This window comes from Thamnophis elegans, chromosome 3 (genome assembly GCF_009769535.1).
Source record: "Thamnophis elegans isolate rThaEle1 chromosome 3, rThaEle1.pri, whole genome shotgun sequence".
NCBI classification, from domain to species: Eukaryota; Metazoa; Chordata; class Lepidosauria; order Squamata; family Colubridae; genus Thamnophis; species Thamnophis elegans.
Window position 1 is genome coordinate 40,409,414 of NC_045543.1, and position 18,884 is coordinate 40,428,297.

An 18,884-nucleotide genomic window follows, 5' to 3' on the forward strand; every position below is an offset into this window, starting at 1 on the left:
CATATCATATCATACCTGTGATAACTTTTGAGTATAGACTCAAGAGAAAAAGAATCCATGATGCATGGCAGAGATTTTATTATTTTGGCCTCAGGGCATATTCTGAACTCAGAAAATGGAATACGTTAGTAACATATGCTAGGATGCCATGTTATGTAATGTAAATATGGTGTATAAACAGCCACACTTAAGAACACTCAACAGATCGTTCATCCCTCCCAAACAAAACTCAAGCCAGCTAATCCCATATAGATATTATAGCACTTCCAATCAGTGATGCAATATGCTCTAAACACCTTAGTACAGATAACTGTTGTATATCTTCTCCCCATCACTGCAGCAATAGCATCAATAGTGGCTGGATCATTTTTAACATTTCCTTCATAAGCAAAGAATGCAATGGTCTCAAACATTTTAGGGTTGATGAGCAGAATATTAAGGATGAACTATAGGCTCTAGCACATTCACAGGGTAGCTATTGTGGGAATGTAACAAGTCACAAATTACCAATTTACAAGAATGCCACAATTATCCCTACTTAATTTTGTCCTTTTCATGACCAAGTTTACACAGAGCTGGTGTGTGGAGCTACTGGGAAAACGTTTTAATCGTAAAGAGTCCAGAGTAATTTTTGTACATAAAGACATGTTTGGACATTTGAATTTTGTTTTGCAGCATGCTAGCTTCCTGTTTTTAATTAATATAAAAACCATGCTAGGGTCTCTCTCTCTCCCTCCTTCCCTTCCCCCCCTCTCTCTCACACACACAACTCCAAAGCTAGGCATTCAGTGTGCTGTAAAAAAGAATCTATAGTCAGAAACTCATGCAGCAGTAAATTTCTTAGGAACAATATGAATCAACTGATACATCTTATTAATGCTGCAAGTTTCTAATTTCTCAATATAGTGAACAAGGACTCCAGAGGAATTCCAGAGGCAAAATGGAAAGGGAAAAGGAAAAGAAGATATTTCCAAACAATGTATACCTGAGCTGCAAGATTTGGATAGTCTCTTGATATTTTCCCCCAGTAAAAAAGAAAAATGTTGTTGACTTTGAAATGCACTATCCTCAGAGTCTAGATCTATGAAAAAGAAATACAAAAAAAGACAATTAGATCAATTCTGAGTACGCATTCATACAGGAATTCCCCTGCATTACCAATTCAGCTTTCAGCACTGACAGTACAGTGCAGAAAATGTTTCCCTTAGAAACTGGAAACAACTTTGTTTGGGAAAAGTAGAGCCTGTAATCAATGCAGCCATCTTGAGAGCTCTCCCTTGGTAACCATTTTCTTTCACTTAGGAAAAAAAAGAGGGCCAAGGATGGTTATACCAATAGCCAACATGGGTTCGTTGAAAACAGATCATGCCAAACAAATCTTATTTCATTTGTGGACAAATTAGTGGATCAGTGAAATGCTGTGGATATAGTATACTTAGATTTCAGTAAAGCATGAGCTAAAGTAGACCACAACCTATTTCTTGGCATGCTAGAACATGTGGAATAGACAACCCCATGACCAGATGGGTCTATAGCTGGCTGACAAATCATACTCAACATGTAGTCCTCATGTAGTTGGAACTACAACTACACGGAGGGAAATAAGCAGTTGGGTACCCCAAGGTTCCCTTTTGGGCCCGATACCCTTCGATATCATCATCAAATTTGCAGATGACATTAAGCTGGCAGGAATAGCCAACACACCAGAGGACAAGCTTAAGATCCAAAAAGATCTTGACAGACTTGAACACTATATCCTATCTAACAATATGAAATTTAACCTAGATAAAAGTAAAGTTAGGCAAGAAAAATAAATTTCTGGAAAGAATACAGAGAAGAGCAACAAGAATGATTAGGGGGTTGGAGACTAAAACATATGAAGAAGGGTTACATGAATTGGATGTCTAGTCTAATGAAAACAAGTACTAGAGGAGACATGATAGTTCCAATATTTGAGGGGCTCCTACAAAAATGATGGGGTCAAACTATTAGTCAAAGAACCAAAAGGCAAGACGAGATGGATAATGGATGGAAACTAATTAAGAGAAGCAACCTAGAACTAAGGAGAATTTTCTTAACACTGAGAACAATCAACCAAAGGAACAACTTGCCTTCAGACATTGTGAGTGTTCCATCACTGGAGGCTTTCAAAAAGAGACAAAATAATCATTTATCTGAAATAGTATAGTCTCCTACTCGAGCAGGAGGTTGGACTAGAAGACCTCCAAGGTCCCTTCCAATTCTGTTATTCTATGTTCTATGGTTGTGTGTGGAATTTTGGAAACTATATCATTTAATGAACACAAATGTTATAAAATGCCAGTTTGTTCTGATTTTCTTACTAGATATAATTTTTCAATAATTCAAGAAATTATAAGCATTGTGCTTTAATATATTCACAAAATACATCTAAAATTTATTTACCTGAAATACTATGATTAAGTTCTTCAGAAACCTTTTTGGAAATTAATTCTTGTCTCAGTTGTCTAGCAAACCTAGCAGGATTGTCCCATGGGATATAAGATACCTCATCATCACCACCAAGCATCTTGCCAGAACTTTCAAGCCGCCCAGAGTTATCGACTTTTGTCAGCTTCAAACTTTCAAACGTAAACACTCGAAAAGCTCGTTCTACTTCAGCCCAATTCATATGTTCTACAAGAAAATTAAGTCACAGAAAGAAAAATGTCTGTTTAAATTGCCTGCATCCACTTTTTATTTTGTCAGAAATCTGTTTATCATTCACGTCTGATCTAAATTTATTCCAACCAATGCATTCCCAGAAGCAAAAAAATAAAAATAAATAAATAAATGAGGAAATTATTCTATTTCCCAGAGGATGTAGGAAGTTGATATAATAAGGATTTGGACTACTTTGGAAACAGTAAGCTGATAAAAGAATAATATTACCATCGGTACAATAGTGCATGAGTTCATGAAGCCTGGCAAGACGTTTCGTATTGTTTGCAGGTGACGGAAGAGGGAATTTAAGAAGTTCCATCAAAGGCAGCTTTTCCATCATTTCTTCTTCAATTTTTATTGCGTCCAAATCATCTTTTACCTTAAGTGAAGAGAAACATGAAACTTCACTCATTGTGCTATTGAAAGGAGGAATGAGCAACTTTTAATACTGGGGAACATAAGTGATTTTTTATTTTTTTTTCTCTATCTTTTTGGGGCATTGGAATGATACTACTGCTTCCAGGGCAGGGGATTGGTACCACAGAAATAAGGCAATATAGATGCATTATGCCTAACAAAAGCTTCACATACTCATTTTGCTTCTTGGTTTTTGGAAAACCAAGACCAGATTTAAGTGTGATGTCCTAAAGTATAAAATTCTATAAACATACACTTTGGAAAATGAAAATGTAAAAACCTGATTTCTAGCTCTGCATATTTTAATAACACAGGGTTAATATGTATTGCATATGCTAATGATAGCTTCTTGATTGATTGTGTTGGATAACATTTTGTGCCATTTTATAAGTCCTATTAATAGGATTGTCTATTGATGTTTCATAAGCAAAGATTTTAGAAATAAGCAGGTTGCAAGAATTTATTGATCTCTCAGCAACTTTTAGCACCATCGACCATAGTATCCTTCAGAGATGGCTGTATAGTAAAAACTAACACAAACTAAACTTAGAGAAAAAGAAGAGAAGAGAAAGTGCAGGAAATAAATATATATATATATATGACTTCCAAACTTCATGACAAGTATAGACAAATTTAGTAACTTTTCACCTTTGATAAGATTACTTTTCATCCCATATCATATCCCATATTTATAAGCAAATCCATAAAACATCAACATTTAAAGCTTGGTATTCATAAAGGTTGCCAGAACTTTAAAAAAATAGTCTTATTTTAATCTTGAACAAATTCCTTCCTTGTACTTTTAAGAGTTTTAATCTTTAATTCAATCAGATACTATTATAGGATTTAATTTCTCTTCAATTCTTCTTTATCCCATTGAATAGATTTCTTCAAGGTTTTAACAAGCCTTTTTTGTGGATCCAATAAGAAAATATTTTCCAGGTCATTCTCTTAGGTTATCATTTGTTTTTCATATTTAATTTTTAAAATGTCAATCAATTCCTTTTGCATATCCAGGAAAGAGTTCTTTTTCAAATCGTTCTCTTGGCCTGTCATTTGTAGTTCCACATTCAGTACTTTATCTTGTCAAATTTGTTCCACATCTGTCATTCTTTCACTCCCTTGGTCCTCCCCAGCAATTCCTCCTGGGACCTCTCCACTCCACTAAAGTGTGCAATTTGCAATAAGGTAGCAAGATGTTGAACTGACTAAAGATTGGCAGACTTGCGTACATTTAGCAGGAAGGGAATTTAAATCACACAGTAAATTTTCCCTTAATAGAAGCAAATGGAGCATCTGAATTCATTGTAGCAACAAATCCTCCAGTTACTACTGTATTTTCCTAAGAACTGTGTCTGTTCCTGAGAGAATGCTAAGAAAGTCAGGATGCAAAACATTTCTTTATTAATATCCTTTGGAAATATTCTATTCATAGAAGCAGACATCATTACTGACATTGTTGAATTTGTAGTTACTAATTTCTAGCTCCATTCCTCAAAGAACCCTTTAATTTTCAAATAACATTTTGCGTCTTTTTATAAGTGGCGGTATTAAACAACATTAAGAACAGGCTTGTATTTCCCCCCTCATGTCTGAAATCTTTGGTAGCCTCTTGTGACCAGTTTCTAAAATCATAAAGAGACTTGTCTTTTTATGATATACAATAACCAAGGTAGCCTAAAAAATCTGTTTCCCACCAGAAGCTATTCATTTCATATAGTCCATCCGAAAATTTTATGGTAAAAATCAATATTCCAAATTTATCCGGATCCTTAATCTGTTTCTAACTTTATTACAGTTAATTATTGAAGATAAACTTACTGTTGACTTTTACAACTTGTTATTCTGAAAGTCTTTCACAACTTTAAGATAGGGAATTTCCAAAAGAGATTAGACAGCGATTTTAGTGAACTTTTGATTCCTTTAATAAGCTCTGCTATGATTGCAAGCAAGATGACTAACTCCCTTGTCACCTGGTGCTCAGCCTGAAGAAAACTGCTTTCATGTGTATCATCTCCCATTCTGTCTTTGTCTACTTACCGGTGCCTCAGTTTGTATCATAGTTGTAAATTCCACTTTCAGGGAGATGTCTCCAGTCTGCCATACTTCTCCACAAAGTCCCATGCATACATTTGTTTAAACTAGATCATTATTTACTGTTAGTATCAATTAACATTTCTGCTAAAATATTGTTTCTTGAATCTGGATCTTTTAAAAGTATACTTAAGTTTTACCTTTAAAATCAATACATATTTATACACTGAGGTATCTTTTTTATTTTTTTCTTGGTTGACCTTCATGATTTTTAGCTTTTGTCTTGATTTTCAAGATAAAGTAGAAAAACAAAGTAAAATATTGTTCTTAAAAACAATTTACGAAACATTTTAGTATTTTACATTGGGGACTCAAACAGGTGGAATAATTTTATTGTTAGATTTATATGAGCACAGATTTTGCTTTTACAGAGAACTGAAGGTACTTACACTTCATGCATTCTTTTGGAATTTGGCACATTTATAATGAATTCTTTCTTACATTTCTCTATTTTTGTACTATTGATGGGGAAAAAGCTGAAAAAAATGTGATATTATACCTTTAGGTAGTGTAGCTTCCGAGACAAATTATCATGATAGTTTAATATTACAGGCCCTTTGGGAGCCATAACGTTTTCATCATTTTCAGGATAAAAGGAATTATACAGCTCCTATCAAAGGAAAGGAAACATGCATTTAAAAACTTGTTTATGATTTTTATAAAAGTATTACATTTTTGTAAAAGTATTAAATCAGACAATACAAACCATTTTTTCATTCTCAAGAAGGGCAAGTGAAGGTAGAATCGAAACAATATGATTGGCAATAGTATGATCCAACCCATCTTCACGTGGCAGTGGAATCACTAGGCTTGGTGGTGTAAGATTTTCTTCTGATGCAACAATCTAGCACAAATAAATATTTTATTTCATTATTCCAATACTCTGGGATAAAAATATGTTGAAGGAGTTATTAAAGATATTACAGTTACAGAACTTGTACCATCAATACTGGTAATCCTCAACCAAGAGGTGCTTTTTCAAGAGACAACTGAATTTGGGGTTTTTTTTTCTTTCAATATGTTTCATTTCTCATCCAAGAAGCTTCTTCAGCTCTGACTGGATGGTGGGGAATGGAAGAAGAGGTCAAAGAGGCCATCTATGTCAAAAATGAACATCCTTCTCTTAACAGAGGGAGAGGGATATGACATCATCTATTTCCAATGTACAACACAATCCTTTCAACAATTCCCATTTGTATCAATCAGGTGACCCTGATGACACAGATAAACCTCCAGATGATCTTAATGACTCACTAAAAGAATACAAATGACCAGCTGTCTACAAGAAGTATAAATCCTTCCATTCCCCACCATCCAGTCAGAGCTGAAGAAGCTTCAAAGAAAAAACCAGAAAGTTCAGTTGCCTCTTGAAAAAGCACCTTTGGGACAATCATGACCTGGAAGATTGAGAATCTCCACAGATAGTAAGTCTCAACTTACAACAGTAATGGAACCTGTCCATTTCGATCATAAGGTGGGTTGATGTTAATTGAAACTTGTTAAGTGAAAGAGCCTTCATCCTAGATTACCCCAATGCATGCGTTAAACAAATGTAGGGATGAATGCAGGGGTCATTAAATGCACATGGGGTGACTTAGGGATGCCTGCCTTGGGCCTCCCCCAACCCCTGAGATAATCCTGTACTTTGCTATCTTTCCTTGGGGTCCCCACAGCCGTCTCCAACCCTCACAATGCCTTGCTTACCTTCCAGAGATCTGAAGAACTCAGACTGTGGGCCATTCTTACTGGGCCACATGGAGTAGCCATTTGCAGACTTCGGCAAAGCAGTATTTCCCACGCCTTCTGCTTTTCTGCATGGCCTCTTTAACTCAAAACAGGATAATGAGCCAGTTTGTGCTTTGCAATTTCTACATTTCCTAGAAAAAAGTTTTAAAACAAAGGGGGAGAAGCAAGAGCAGTGAGACAAAGAACAGACAATGAAGGGTTAAATGTTAAAAGGGTGATGCGGTGGAAGCTGCTTTGCCTTGCTTGAAATCTGACCTAGAAGGCAAAGCTGCTTTTCCCCTTCATGTTCTCCATCTCACCGCTCTTGCTTCTCCCCCTTCATTTTAAAACCTTTTTTCTAGGAAATTAGAAACTGCAAAGCACAAACTGTGGCTCATTATCCTGTTTTGAGTTAAAGAAGTCTTAAGCAGGTGACCTGTTCCATTATTAGGCCTCACATGGCCTTCCCCACCCTGAGATACTTCATGTGCATTTAACAACCCACATATTTGATTAGCAAATGCATGGGTGATAGCAGGGAGTGATCATGTTCAAGTTATGCAATTCGTTCCTATGAATCCTCAGGTTACAACTGCAATTGGCAGGCTTCATTATATTCGTAACTCAAGGACTACTTGTAAAGCCTATGTTTGCTTACCTGCTGCAACATACACTCCAATAATAAGGCAACAGAAACCACCTCATCAGGGACACAGCTCAGGAGATCATTGTAGTACCTCATGTCTACATCTTTAATAATAAAATTATTTTAATAAAAATAAAATTTAAAAATGCATTAAAAAGTTTTAGGTATAGAGAGCTACCAATAAATACAATCTGAGTATATATTATACACCTGTGGAAATTCCTACTTCTCAAAATAAGGAGGTGATTCCCTTTGCAATAGGCCCTTAAGGCCAAAGAAGGCAAGCTCTGTTTGAGTAACTGAAAGGTTTTTCTCTCAATCTACAGATAATAATTCTTTAAACAATTCTTTAACAAAAAGAAAAAAATCTTCCTGAAGGTGCACAAGGAAAAAATCAAGACTTTGATTGACAATGGTGAACCTTACGATGGAAAGGCAGCAGTACAAACTCTTGAAAGATTATGATATGCTTAGTCTGTGATTGCCTGAAACCTTTGGGGACTTTTTTAATTTAAACGTCATCTGGTTTGAGGATACTTTCAGTCAATATGGCTGGCAACCCTGCTCATACTTTGCTTGATCCTTAAAAATGTAAAGCACATTCAAACTTGTAAGATTCTGTTAGAATAAAAATAGTACTGAACTACCGTGTTTCCCCAAAAATATGAACTTTCCCGAAACTATTGCCACATTTTTTGCGTGGGCAAAAATATAAGCCCACCCCAAAAATAAACCCCCTGGACAACCCCCCCCCCTCCGGGCAGGCAGAGCACCGCTCACCCACCTAGCGGTATTCCGAAGGCGCCAAGTCATGGGAGCCAGGGGGGGGAAAGGGGCTCACGTTCCTTGCTGCCTTCGGGATACCACTAGGTTGGGGAGTAGCATTCTGCCTGGCTGGAGGGGGGAGTTGCTAGGTGGGTGCTCCCTTGCGAGCGGGCTCCCCAATAGCTGGGCACAGCCTCAGAGGTGAAGCAGCCATGAGGTGACCACGCTCATGAGCAGCCGCCCGGCAAATCCCCACTCAACTGGCCAGAGCGCCACTCACTGACCTAGGGGGTATCACTAAGGTACCAAGCCACGTGGCCCTCTGCCCACCTCCCAGCTCCCGTGGCTTGGCACATTTGGGATATTCCCTAGGTCAGTGCATGGAGCTCTGCCCGGCTGGAGAGGGAGGCTGTGTGAGCACCTGTTCTGCCCCCAGCAAGCATGCCTCACAGTCTCACCAAGCCCTTGTGCAGCTCTCTCAGGGCACCGCCACCAGCCACGGCCGCCGGCCACTGCCACCGGCCACTGCCACGCTCCGAGCATAACTCCCAAACTCGGCTGCCGAGTCTTCCAGCATTGGCTGCTCTAGGAGTGCTCTCTATGGTGGGCTGGCTGCTGGAAGACTCTCTGTCCAGAAGACTCTGTCTGGAAGACTCTCTGTCTGGCAGCCAGCCCACCATAGAGAGCGGTCCTAGAGTGGCTGATGCTGGAAGACTCAGCTGCCGAGTTTTGGAGTTTGGAAGTTATCCTCGGAGCGTGGCGGCAGCGGCGGGTGGTGGTGCCCTGGGAAAGCTGTGCAAGGGCTTGGTGAGGCTGGGAGGCACTCACGCAACCCCCCTCTCCAGCCGAGCAGAGCTCCATGCACTGACCTAGGGGGTATCCCGAATGTGCCAAGCCGCGGGAGCTGGGGGTGAGCAGAGCGCCATATGGCTTGGCACCTTAGTGATACCCCCTAGGTCAGTGAATGGCACTCTGTCCGGCTGGAGAGGGGATTTGCCGGACGGCTGCTCGTGAGCGTGGTTACCTCATGGCTGCTCTGCCCCTGAGGCTGTGCCCGGCTCTTCGGAAGTCCACTCGCAAGGGAGCAGCCACCCAGCAACCCTAAAACAATAAGCGCTCCCTGATAATAAGCCCAAGGACATATTTTGTGGGGCAAAAGAAATGTCGCATTTTTGAGGAAACACGGTATATATTGTAATGGTTTCTTTATTTCCTAGGGCTGACAATATATAATGAATATAATTGTTACCCAGAATCACTTCCCATGAGACGGACAGCTATATAACTTTGATTAATAAACAAATAGTACAGAAATCATGGATATCAGTTGTGATTAATTTGCAGAAAATCATGTGAACAAAATAATTCACATTTATTCCATCTTAAATGCCACAATTTATCAAAATCAATGCCTCTCTCTTCAACTTTATTTTTTTGAGATCTACAAGATTCTTGAAGAGCTGAGACACACCATGTCTACTTGATCCTTTTTTATCCAATTTGACACAATTGGACTGAATTACCAAAACAGTATTAGTGTCATTGAGGAATGATTAAGTTTCAGCATTTTAAATTTAATCAATTCATCTTAAATGCAATGAATGCCACAGTTGCTGTTTATCAACTGTTTATTTTATTATTAGGGATGGTTTTCTCATTGTTTGATTATGAACAGTCCTTAATTTTAAAAAACTTTTTAAACTTTAACTTCCTAACTGCAGGATCAATTTGGTGCAATGGCTAATAGTGCTGGACTAGGAGTAGGAAGACTCAGGTTCCAATTCTCCCCAACCAGAAAAGCCAACAGTTAATTTCTCTCCCAGCTAGATGAGGAAATAAAACATAATTAAATAAAATAACCAGGTAATAGCAAAACATTTCCAAAAAATGTTGCCAAAAACACTGAATAGACCTGTTGAACCTGTCATTAGGAGTCAAGACTGATTTACAGGAGCATAACAACAATATTATTATAACGTATTATTATAATGGGTACTCACTCTGGTTGGAATAGCCTGGAAATACCATATTACCTGATGACACACTTAATCATGTTGGTAATCTAATTTGTAAGCTGTATGTTCTAGTCATCCATAGAAGGATTTGGTAGTCCTTCATAGAGCTCTAGGAGTATGGTCTGCTACTTAACCATGTTGTGTAGTCAGTGTCTATTGAAGAATAGGGATTACATTCTTCAGGGGACTCAGATTTGTCTTATCTATCTTCTGGAGTATGTCAGTAATCTTCATAAAGTTTTCTTTATGCTTAAAAAGCTAGAGAAAATACTTTCAGCGGTTAATGATCAATAGCAATAGGGACAGAAATTTCTGAGGTTATCTGTCATATTAATAAGTCTATAGAACTATATAGAGAACCCAGGCATGAAAAGACCATCAGAAATATTCCCATGGCTATCACCAAAGTTTTGCACAATGTTATACTGCATGCTTTCCTAGATCAGTGAAAAGAAATTGTTCTGATAATTTTTGCACAATAACTCAAGTTACTTTACCTGCAGTTAAAACTGGAAGTGGCACAGGCTCATCTACAGCTGGTTTTTTTTTGGTAGGAGTAACTGGAGTAACTGGAGTAACAGTCATATGTACCTAGTGAAATAAAACAAATTAAAATAAAATTACTCATGTTTATGCTTTAACCTTGTTACAGCTGAAACAAATGAATAAAATTATGTGGGCAAAACCCCTAGTATCCCTCTCGGCATACCGAGAGATGTAACTGGATTTAAGATGTTTCTTTGAAAGAATGCATGGTACAGAAGAACCTCTGGTCACGAATGCTTCTGACCATGACCAAATTGGGTTCTGACCAAAAAATGCACAATTTTCTTTCCACAGCTGATATCTCCTTTCGCGCCACTTTTTTTGTAAATGCCAAATTTCCAAAAGTAGGTTCAGGTCACGACCAAATTGGGTTGCAACTAAAGTTATGGAACAAATTATGGTCGTGACCAGAGGTTCTAATGTATTGGCTTCCTTCAAAGAAGCAACGGAGCATCTGCTCTTGAAGAGGCCATCTCTTGATTCAACTATAATTGACACTCATCAGGGTTCAAAACTGGGCAAGGTTAGGTCTAGTAAATGACCTTTACCTGGACTAGAAGGGAAGAAATATGGCTCCCTCTAATCCCATTAGACCTCTTAATATTATATGACTACATTGACTATGGTTTCCTCATGAATCACCAGTGACAGCTGGAAGTGGGATTGCTGTTTAATGATGATTCAGCTTCTTCATAACAGAGCAGCTCTACTCAATAGTTATTGGCCGGGGAAGTGATTCTGTCCATGGCCATACTATAGCTACTGCTATGGGTCACTTTTCTTTCTCCTGCTATTCGACATCTAGGTAAAACTGCTGGGAGAAGCAATCAGTCAGTTCCAGATGATGTATCATCAATATACTTGTGATTCATTGCTCAGTCAATGTCCCAGCCTGAGAAATGAGAGAGGCAGGAATCCAAAGCAGACCTTCTTGGTGGTGGCTGTTTGACAGTGGAAAAGCTTACTCCCAATACAGATTCCCAATGTTGAGCTTCAGAAAGATATTAAAATCATTTCCCTCCAGGTATTTCAGGTCTAGTGGTTGAATGTGGGCTAACTTTTAAAATTGGTTTTAATAGTCTATCCAATGCCTTTATTTAATATAAATTAGTTTTTAAAGTAATTTTTAGTTGAATGTTTCTCATGGGGATTGATGGCATTGTTTTTATTTCTTTATCTGTTGTCTTGTACACTACCTATCATTTTGGGAAATGCTGCTATATTAAGTTTGTAATAATAAAATAGATAAATATCTTGCCAGTCTAGCAGGTTATTAATAATACCCAGTAAATTGAAGGAGGTTATTAGTAATACCTAGTAAACTGAAGTAGCAATTCCACAGTAATTACTCCATCACTAGATTTAGCTCTGAATTAATCATAGTATTAATGATATCCAAATGATGGGATTTTAAGCAAAATGTATTTCCATACCAGATTTTACATAGAACATTACAATATTTTTGGCTATTTACCACAAACCTCTAATTTACTCTTCTTTTCTACCACAGGTACATTAATAAATCTAGTCGCTTTCAAGTAGTACTGGTATTGTCTTTTCCAATCCAGGCAGTCATACATTAAACATGCAACATTTTCAAAGATGTCTGTTCCAGTTTCAAGCTATGTAATAGAAGACAAAGAAATGTAAAATCTGAGTTTACAATAGTTATTTGCTTATTCATTTTATATCCTAGCGTTCTATTGTTCTACTCAGGTGAGTACTTAAGTAAAAGTAACAGGCAAATGGAGTAAATTTTTTAGCAACAGTATGCATCCAATTTAACAATATAATGAAATATAATTTTTGTGCTGTTCAGATTGAATGGTTTAAATTATTAATATTCCTTTTTATTTTAGAAGAATTACAATAAAAAGTTATTCCATCCATTAGTATTGTACACAGCTGTCCCTTTAATCCATTATAATTCAAGAATCCAATCTTCTCAGATCATTGCTAAAAATTATTTTTTCCCCCAACATCCATTGTAGAGAATTTTCTCATGGGGAATTCTTTTGATTTGTAAGGGAAATATGCACATGGTCTTACAGGAGAACAAATGGGATCACAAATATTCTTAGACAATTAGTTTTTTCCTTCTGGATTGCCCATTTGTTTTATTTACATTTCTAAATATGGTTATACATGCTTATTTCAGCTGTGTCCAGACAAACTTTGGAACATTTTCAAACATTTTATTTCACTTTGAGGGATTAAATATTGTAAAACATCTTTATCATAATTTACATCATTTTCTCCTATTATGTCTAGCAATTTTTTGACAATAAGCTTTGTCAAGAGGTATATGAAAACACAGGAAAAACAATAAGGTCAGTAATCAGGACCAGAAATTATTCAATGGTATGACTCTGAACATCAGTGGAGTGTGCAAAATTTGAAAAATTAAGCTTAAGAACACCCCCTCTTCCATATAGTTTGGTCTATTAGAGAAAACAAATCAGAAGCAGACATGACTAAAGGCCAAAGGTGCACAGAACACTGTTACCTTCCCACCAAGGTGGTCCCCGTGTTTCTGCTTGCATTCTTATATGCTTTTGAACTGCTAGGTTAGCAGAAGCAGGGGCAAGTTACAGGAGCTCACTCAGTTACACGGCGCTAGGGATTCGAACCACCAAACTGCCAAACTTTCTGATTGACAAGCTCAACATCTTAGCCACTTAGTCCCCCTTAAAATGCTTACTCACAGGGAAATATGGCCATTGCCAGTAAGCAAAGAAAGTTTAAGGTGCTAGGATGATGGACCTGAATTAGGGACAAATATTGAAACACTTTATGTCCCTAAACCCAACAAGGATGCCCTTTTGTATAAGAACAGGCTACTAACCACCATGTCATTGTTGCTCCAGTCCAAAGGAAAGGAAGACTCCTGGACTTTGTGATACAGTCTAGCTATCTGAAAAATATTTGATCCTGGTTTTCCATTGTTCAGGATTGGCTCCACATATTTCCAGAATGTTTCCAGGTCTTTATCTGCTTTTTGCTTCTTTTTGTTTTCAGATTCTACCATTTGAATTGCATCAGAAACAGATTAATATTTCTATGACCATGGCTAAATTGAATACAAATACTTTGGTGAAAAAGAAAACTAAGATTTAAGATTCATCTCCTATTAACATTAAACACACTTTTAAAAATATGTCTTAAATCCATTTAATTATAAAAGAAAGATGTTATAAAGAAAGATGAACCACTAAAATGCACTTACCTGGAGTAGTGCAGTACTTTTTTTAAATAAAAAAGTGGAGCATAAACTTTCAAAATGTGTGCATGGAAACCCAGCTTTATCTCCTCCAGTGAAACAATAAAACATCAGTGTCATCCTGTATTTCACCACACTACTGAGGCTACTGACTACAATGCATTCTGTGAAAATTATTTTAAGAAGGGAAAGAAAAATCTAACTGAGGTCCTGGCAGAAGGAAGAAAAAGCCACAAAGTTTTGGGGGGACTACCCAGTGTCCCAAAAGAAACTTCATAGGTGTTAAGAACATCTTGATATCTGTGCTAGACTTTCTGAGTGATTCCTGGATCTCTTACGTGCCAGCCTGGATGAGTGGAATGTAAGAAAAGGTATAAATATAAGAATCTCTGTGTATTTGGGGCTTCCTCTCTGTTAGAGGGGCCCTTCTTTGTTCAGCTGAATAAACACGTAAATCTAAAAGGCAATCTCTGGTTCTTTTGTGTATGTTTACCAAGCCGTACCTCAAATCCAGCACAACAGTATCTTATGACTATGATCTATGACTTAACACTTTGTTGTTTGTATGTACACTGACAGCTTATGCACCAGAGACAAATTCCTTGTATGTCCAATCACACTTGGCCATTAAAGAATATTCTAATTAAAGAACATCACCTTTGAATACTTTGAATTGAGCTGGAAAAAAACTGGTAAGAAGTGTAAATCTTGCAGGAGACAGTTCCTGCAACATAGCTACATTCTTGACTAGTTATAGTTTTAGAAAAATCATTTCAAGGTAAGCTGCAATTACTGCTTGTTGTCATAATCCAATCTTTAGGGGGCAATACTAACTTATTGCAAATAATATTACTTCAAGACTATATGCACAACTTTCAGTTGCTGGTGACTCCCAAAAGATCAGCAAAGGATATCATGGCCTTACTTGAGTCACTTAACTGTATTTTGGTTATTTTATCAATGGATGAGGAGTTAGTACAAACCCCACTATTTTTTAAGACATGACTTTATCTCTCACTAATGCCTATTCTTTATTCTCTTTAGGACATGCTTCTATAACTAAATTCTATTATTTGTCATTCCCAAGGAAACACCCCCCCCCAAAAAAAAATAAGATAAAGATTTAAATCATTTAAATAATAAGTACATATATTTTAAAAATTATAAATACTTTACTTCAAAAAAATTAATGCTTGTAATAATTAGTAGCCTACCTTCTGATGTAAGAGATAGTTCTTCCTGAAAAGTAGTTGTTTCTAAATAGGTCTGGAGTGGCTCATAATTGTCAGAAGAAATCTGAATGATGCTTCCAATATTGATGCCCAGATCAGACAGTATAGGTAAAAGTTGAGGATTGTAAAAACCAGTAATTAAGAAATAATACTGAGCGCCATCATCTGGTTCATCATCTGTTTGAAACACCACATAGAACCCCATGCTTTGATTAAGATATATGGCTGGGATAAAATCTGAATTGACATCTTCAGTTGATGGTCTGGTACATGTGTGTATATGTATACTGTCAACTGGCTAAGCAATCATGGTATACACATACATGTATATATATATACATACACATATAGTATATATTCATATGATGCATACATTTATTTTATTTATATGAACATCCATCATATGTATATGACTTGGGGCAGCTACCAATTTAAAACAGATGAAAACCAAATAAAAGATCCTGGTTTTCCATTGTTCAGGATTGGCTCCACATATTTCCAGAATGTTTCCAGGTCTTTATCTGCTTTTTGCTTCTTTTTGTTTTCAGATTCTACCATTTGAATTGCATCAGAAACAGATTAATGTGCTATATTTCTATGACCATGGCTAAATTGAATAGAAATACTTTGGTGAAAAAGAAAACTAAGATTTAAGATTCATCTCCTATTAACATTAAACACACTTTTAAAAATATGTCTTAAATGCTTTGATTAAGATATATGGCTGGGATAATATCTGAATTGACATCTTCAGTTGATGGTCTGGTACATGTGTGTATATGTATACTGTCAACTGGCTAAGCAATCATGGTATACACATACATGTATATGTGTTATATTTGTGCTGACAAAATGTGTAACAAGGAAACAGTAAAAATATTGGGTTTCTGTCGTGATGGACTCTTGTGACGAGCCGATTGACAGATAATGGAAGCTGTTAGCTTCCTCCCATAATTGGGGCTTACCAGGGGTTGTGACACTAAATATATACATGTGTGTGTGTGTGTGTGTGTGTGTGTGTGTGTGTGTGTGTGTATGTATGTATATATATATATATATATATATATATATATATATATATATACATACATACATACATACATACATACACACACACACACACACATACATACATACATACATACACATATAGTATATATTCATATGATGCATACATTTATTTTATTTATATGAATATCCATCATATGTATATGACTTGGGGCAGCTACCAATTTAAAACAGATAAAACGCAAATAAAAGAAATAACCAAAATAGTAAATAACATATATAGCAAAAAATTGCAACTCACAACATCCTCCACTTAATACAAGCAGGAAATGGGCTCACCATACTATATATTTACATTACACCCAGTGGAAAATAATATAAAGAAGTTTTATTTGGATATGGATGTAAGAGCTCAGTAAAGACATGACATCATTTTTGGTTTACACAGTTTAATCAAAACCAAATCGCAATGACTTCAGTGGGGCTAACTTCAAATTAAGGTGTAAATAAAATTGCAAGCTTAGGATATTTTTCAATTCACTGAATATCTTTCTGGTTCACGTATTCAGAAATTTCATGATCAAGAGCTGTCTCTACCATGAACGTACTTCTTGGGCTTTATGAAATAATCTTAAGAGGTCAACTTTGAGCATATGCTGTCATTTATTTATTTAGCTGAAACATCAATAGCACAATCAGCTATTTATAAGATAAAAAGTTATATAATATTTGCAAGCTTGGCTGGAATCTCTGTATCTTAGATAAGATAGAAAAGATTTTACCAAGTGGAACTCAGTTGTTCTACCTAATAATGCCCAATTTGCACATTTGGAGATTTTTTTCAGTCCTTGAAAATGCAAACAAGTATAAACATGGTTATTTACAAATCATCTTTCCTTCTACCCACAAAAACCATTTTTCTCTCAACTTTTAACATCTTGCCTAATGGACAATTAAAAGTAACTTAAACACTTGCAACTATTTTAAGACTTGTGGTGAATCTTGTATAATATATGAAACAATCTGAAAGAAGCCTGGAATGGAAAGATTCACTGTTAGGAGGGAATACAATAATGTACTTTTTACCTACCAATGAATTTATCAAGTTCATCTTCTTCCCCGCGTCTTTTAAGTTTGGTATCCTTTTTAATGATCGTTGCTGATATATTTGGTGAATCAGTTGACCGCTTGCCTTTGCCTCCTTTTCCAGCCTTGGCACTGGCAGGCTTTTCTTTTTCCTTCTCCTTCTTAGCTTTTCCTTTTCCTTTTCCCTTCTCTTCTTTCTCCTTGTCTCGCTCCTCTAGTGCCTGTTAAATTAGAGAAACTGCATCACTATGCTCTTGTAAATGTTAATAAGGAAAAGTTGTTATAAAAATCTAATCCATGTATCAGCATTAGTTTTAAAAATCCAAGCCATATTTAAATTACAGCCCTTTCTTACAGTCACAGAGAGACAAATTACTATATGGAATCATAGAGGATGCTTATATGGAAAAAGTAATTTTACCATCTGTATCGTAAAAGAAATGAAAAATTAAAACCATTATGAAGAAAATGAGTAATGTTTGAGATCTTGCTCACTGTCACTGAGAATATTCTTCCTACAGAATACTGAAATATACTTTCCTTGGCAGTTGACTCATGTATTGGAATGCTATGGAAAATATTTACTATTGAACACAGACACAGACACAGATACACAGTTAGAAAGCACTATGTGTTCCTTTTTCTCTTAATGTTCATTTCACAAGTTCCACAAATTTAACAGTTCTCCACCTCTGACAATTTTAGATATTTTTTACTTTTCTTTCACATAATAAATATTAGCTCAAATATAAAATATAATTTCAGCATAAATCCATCTAGTATATGATATCAGTTTTATTATTAAGATGTCTATGTAGGCTTTATTTCTAACTAATTTTATGGCAAAATTGAACAAAGGACCGATCGTTTTCAGAAAACAAGCAAAGATATCTTTAAAAATATACTTTAAATGCACACATACTTTAAAAGTACATGCATATACCAAAAATAATTTCCAGTTCTCTATTTGTTCAGATGAGAAGATACCATGGCACTGGAAGTAAGTCACAGGTTCATTTAGTTCAGTACTTCATGATCTGATATATTCATATGTGGTAGTGGTAGTTTATTCTCTGAGCTTGGTGTTTAGCTTCTGAACGTTTTGTATCAAGCTAACATCCTCAGTGGGATTTCAGTTCAAATGTCTTGTTTCAGTTCTTCACCACTTTTATTGACCTTATGTGCTCATGTGCTTGGTGAGTCGCGTGATTGGCTGGTTGGTGAGTCGTGTGACCAGCTGGTTGTTTATGTGTGAAGGTCACCAAGTGAAGAGGTGGTTGGTGCCTTTGTTGGTTGGCTGCTTATGCGTTTGTAGCCTCCTCCAAATCAACATGTTTGTTGATAGATCCATTGGTTGAATACCAGGCTTCAATGAATTCACGTGCTTGGTTTGAGGTGGCATGGCCAATGATTTTTGTTCATCCCAGTCAAGCTAGGGCTGCTTAAAC

General features: G+C 36.5%; 1 protein-coding gene across 1 annotated transcript in view; it reads right to left on the reverse strand.

Moving 5' to 3' along the window:
- Positions 1-18,884, reverse strand: part of SPAG17 (sperm associated antigen 17) — a 120,145-nt gene that overhangs the window by 85,029 nt on the left and 16,232 nt on the right. Inside the window, exons 5-15 of the mRNA XM_032213155.1 lie at positions 17,441-17,657; positions 15,325-15,519; positions 13,736-13,911; positions 12,372-12,512; positions 10,842-10,935; positions 7,577-7,668; positions 5,900-6,037; positions 5,693-5,803; positions 2,911-3,061; positions 2,425-2,655; positions 986-1,081 (exon numbers count right to left, since the gene is read on the reverse strand). Of these exons, the coding sequence (XP_032069046.1) occupies positions 986-1,081; positions 2,425-2,655; positions 2,911-3,061; positions 5,693-5,803; positions 5,900-6,037; positions 7,577-7,668; positions 10,842-10,935; positions 12,372-12,512; positions 13,736-13,911; positions 15,325-15,519; positions 17,441-17,657 (1,642 nt within the window). The remainder of the gene's footprint in view (positions 1-985; positions 1,082-2,424; positions 2,656-2,910; positions 3,062-5,692; positions 5,804-5,899; positions 6,038-7,576; positions 7,669-10,841; positions 10,936-12,371; positions 12,513-13,735; positions 13,912-15,324; positions 15,520-17,440; positions 17,658-18,884) is intronic.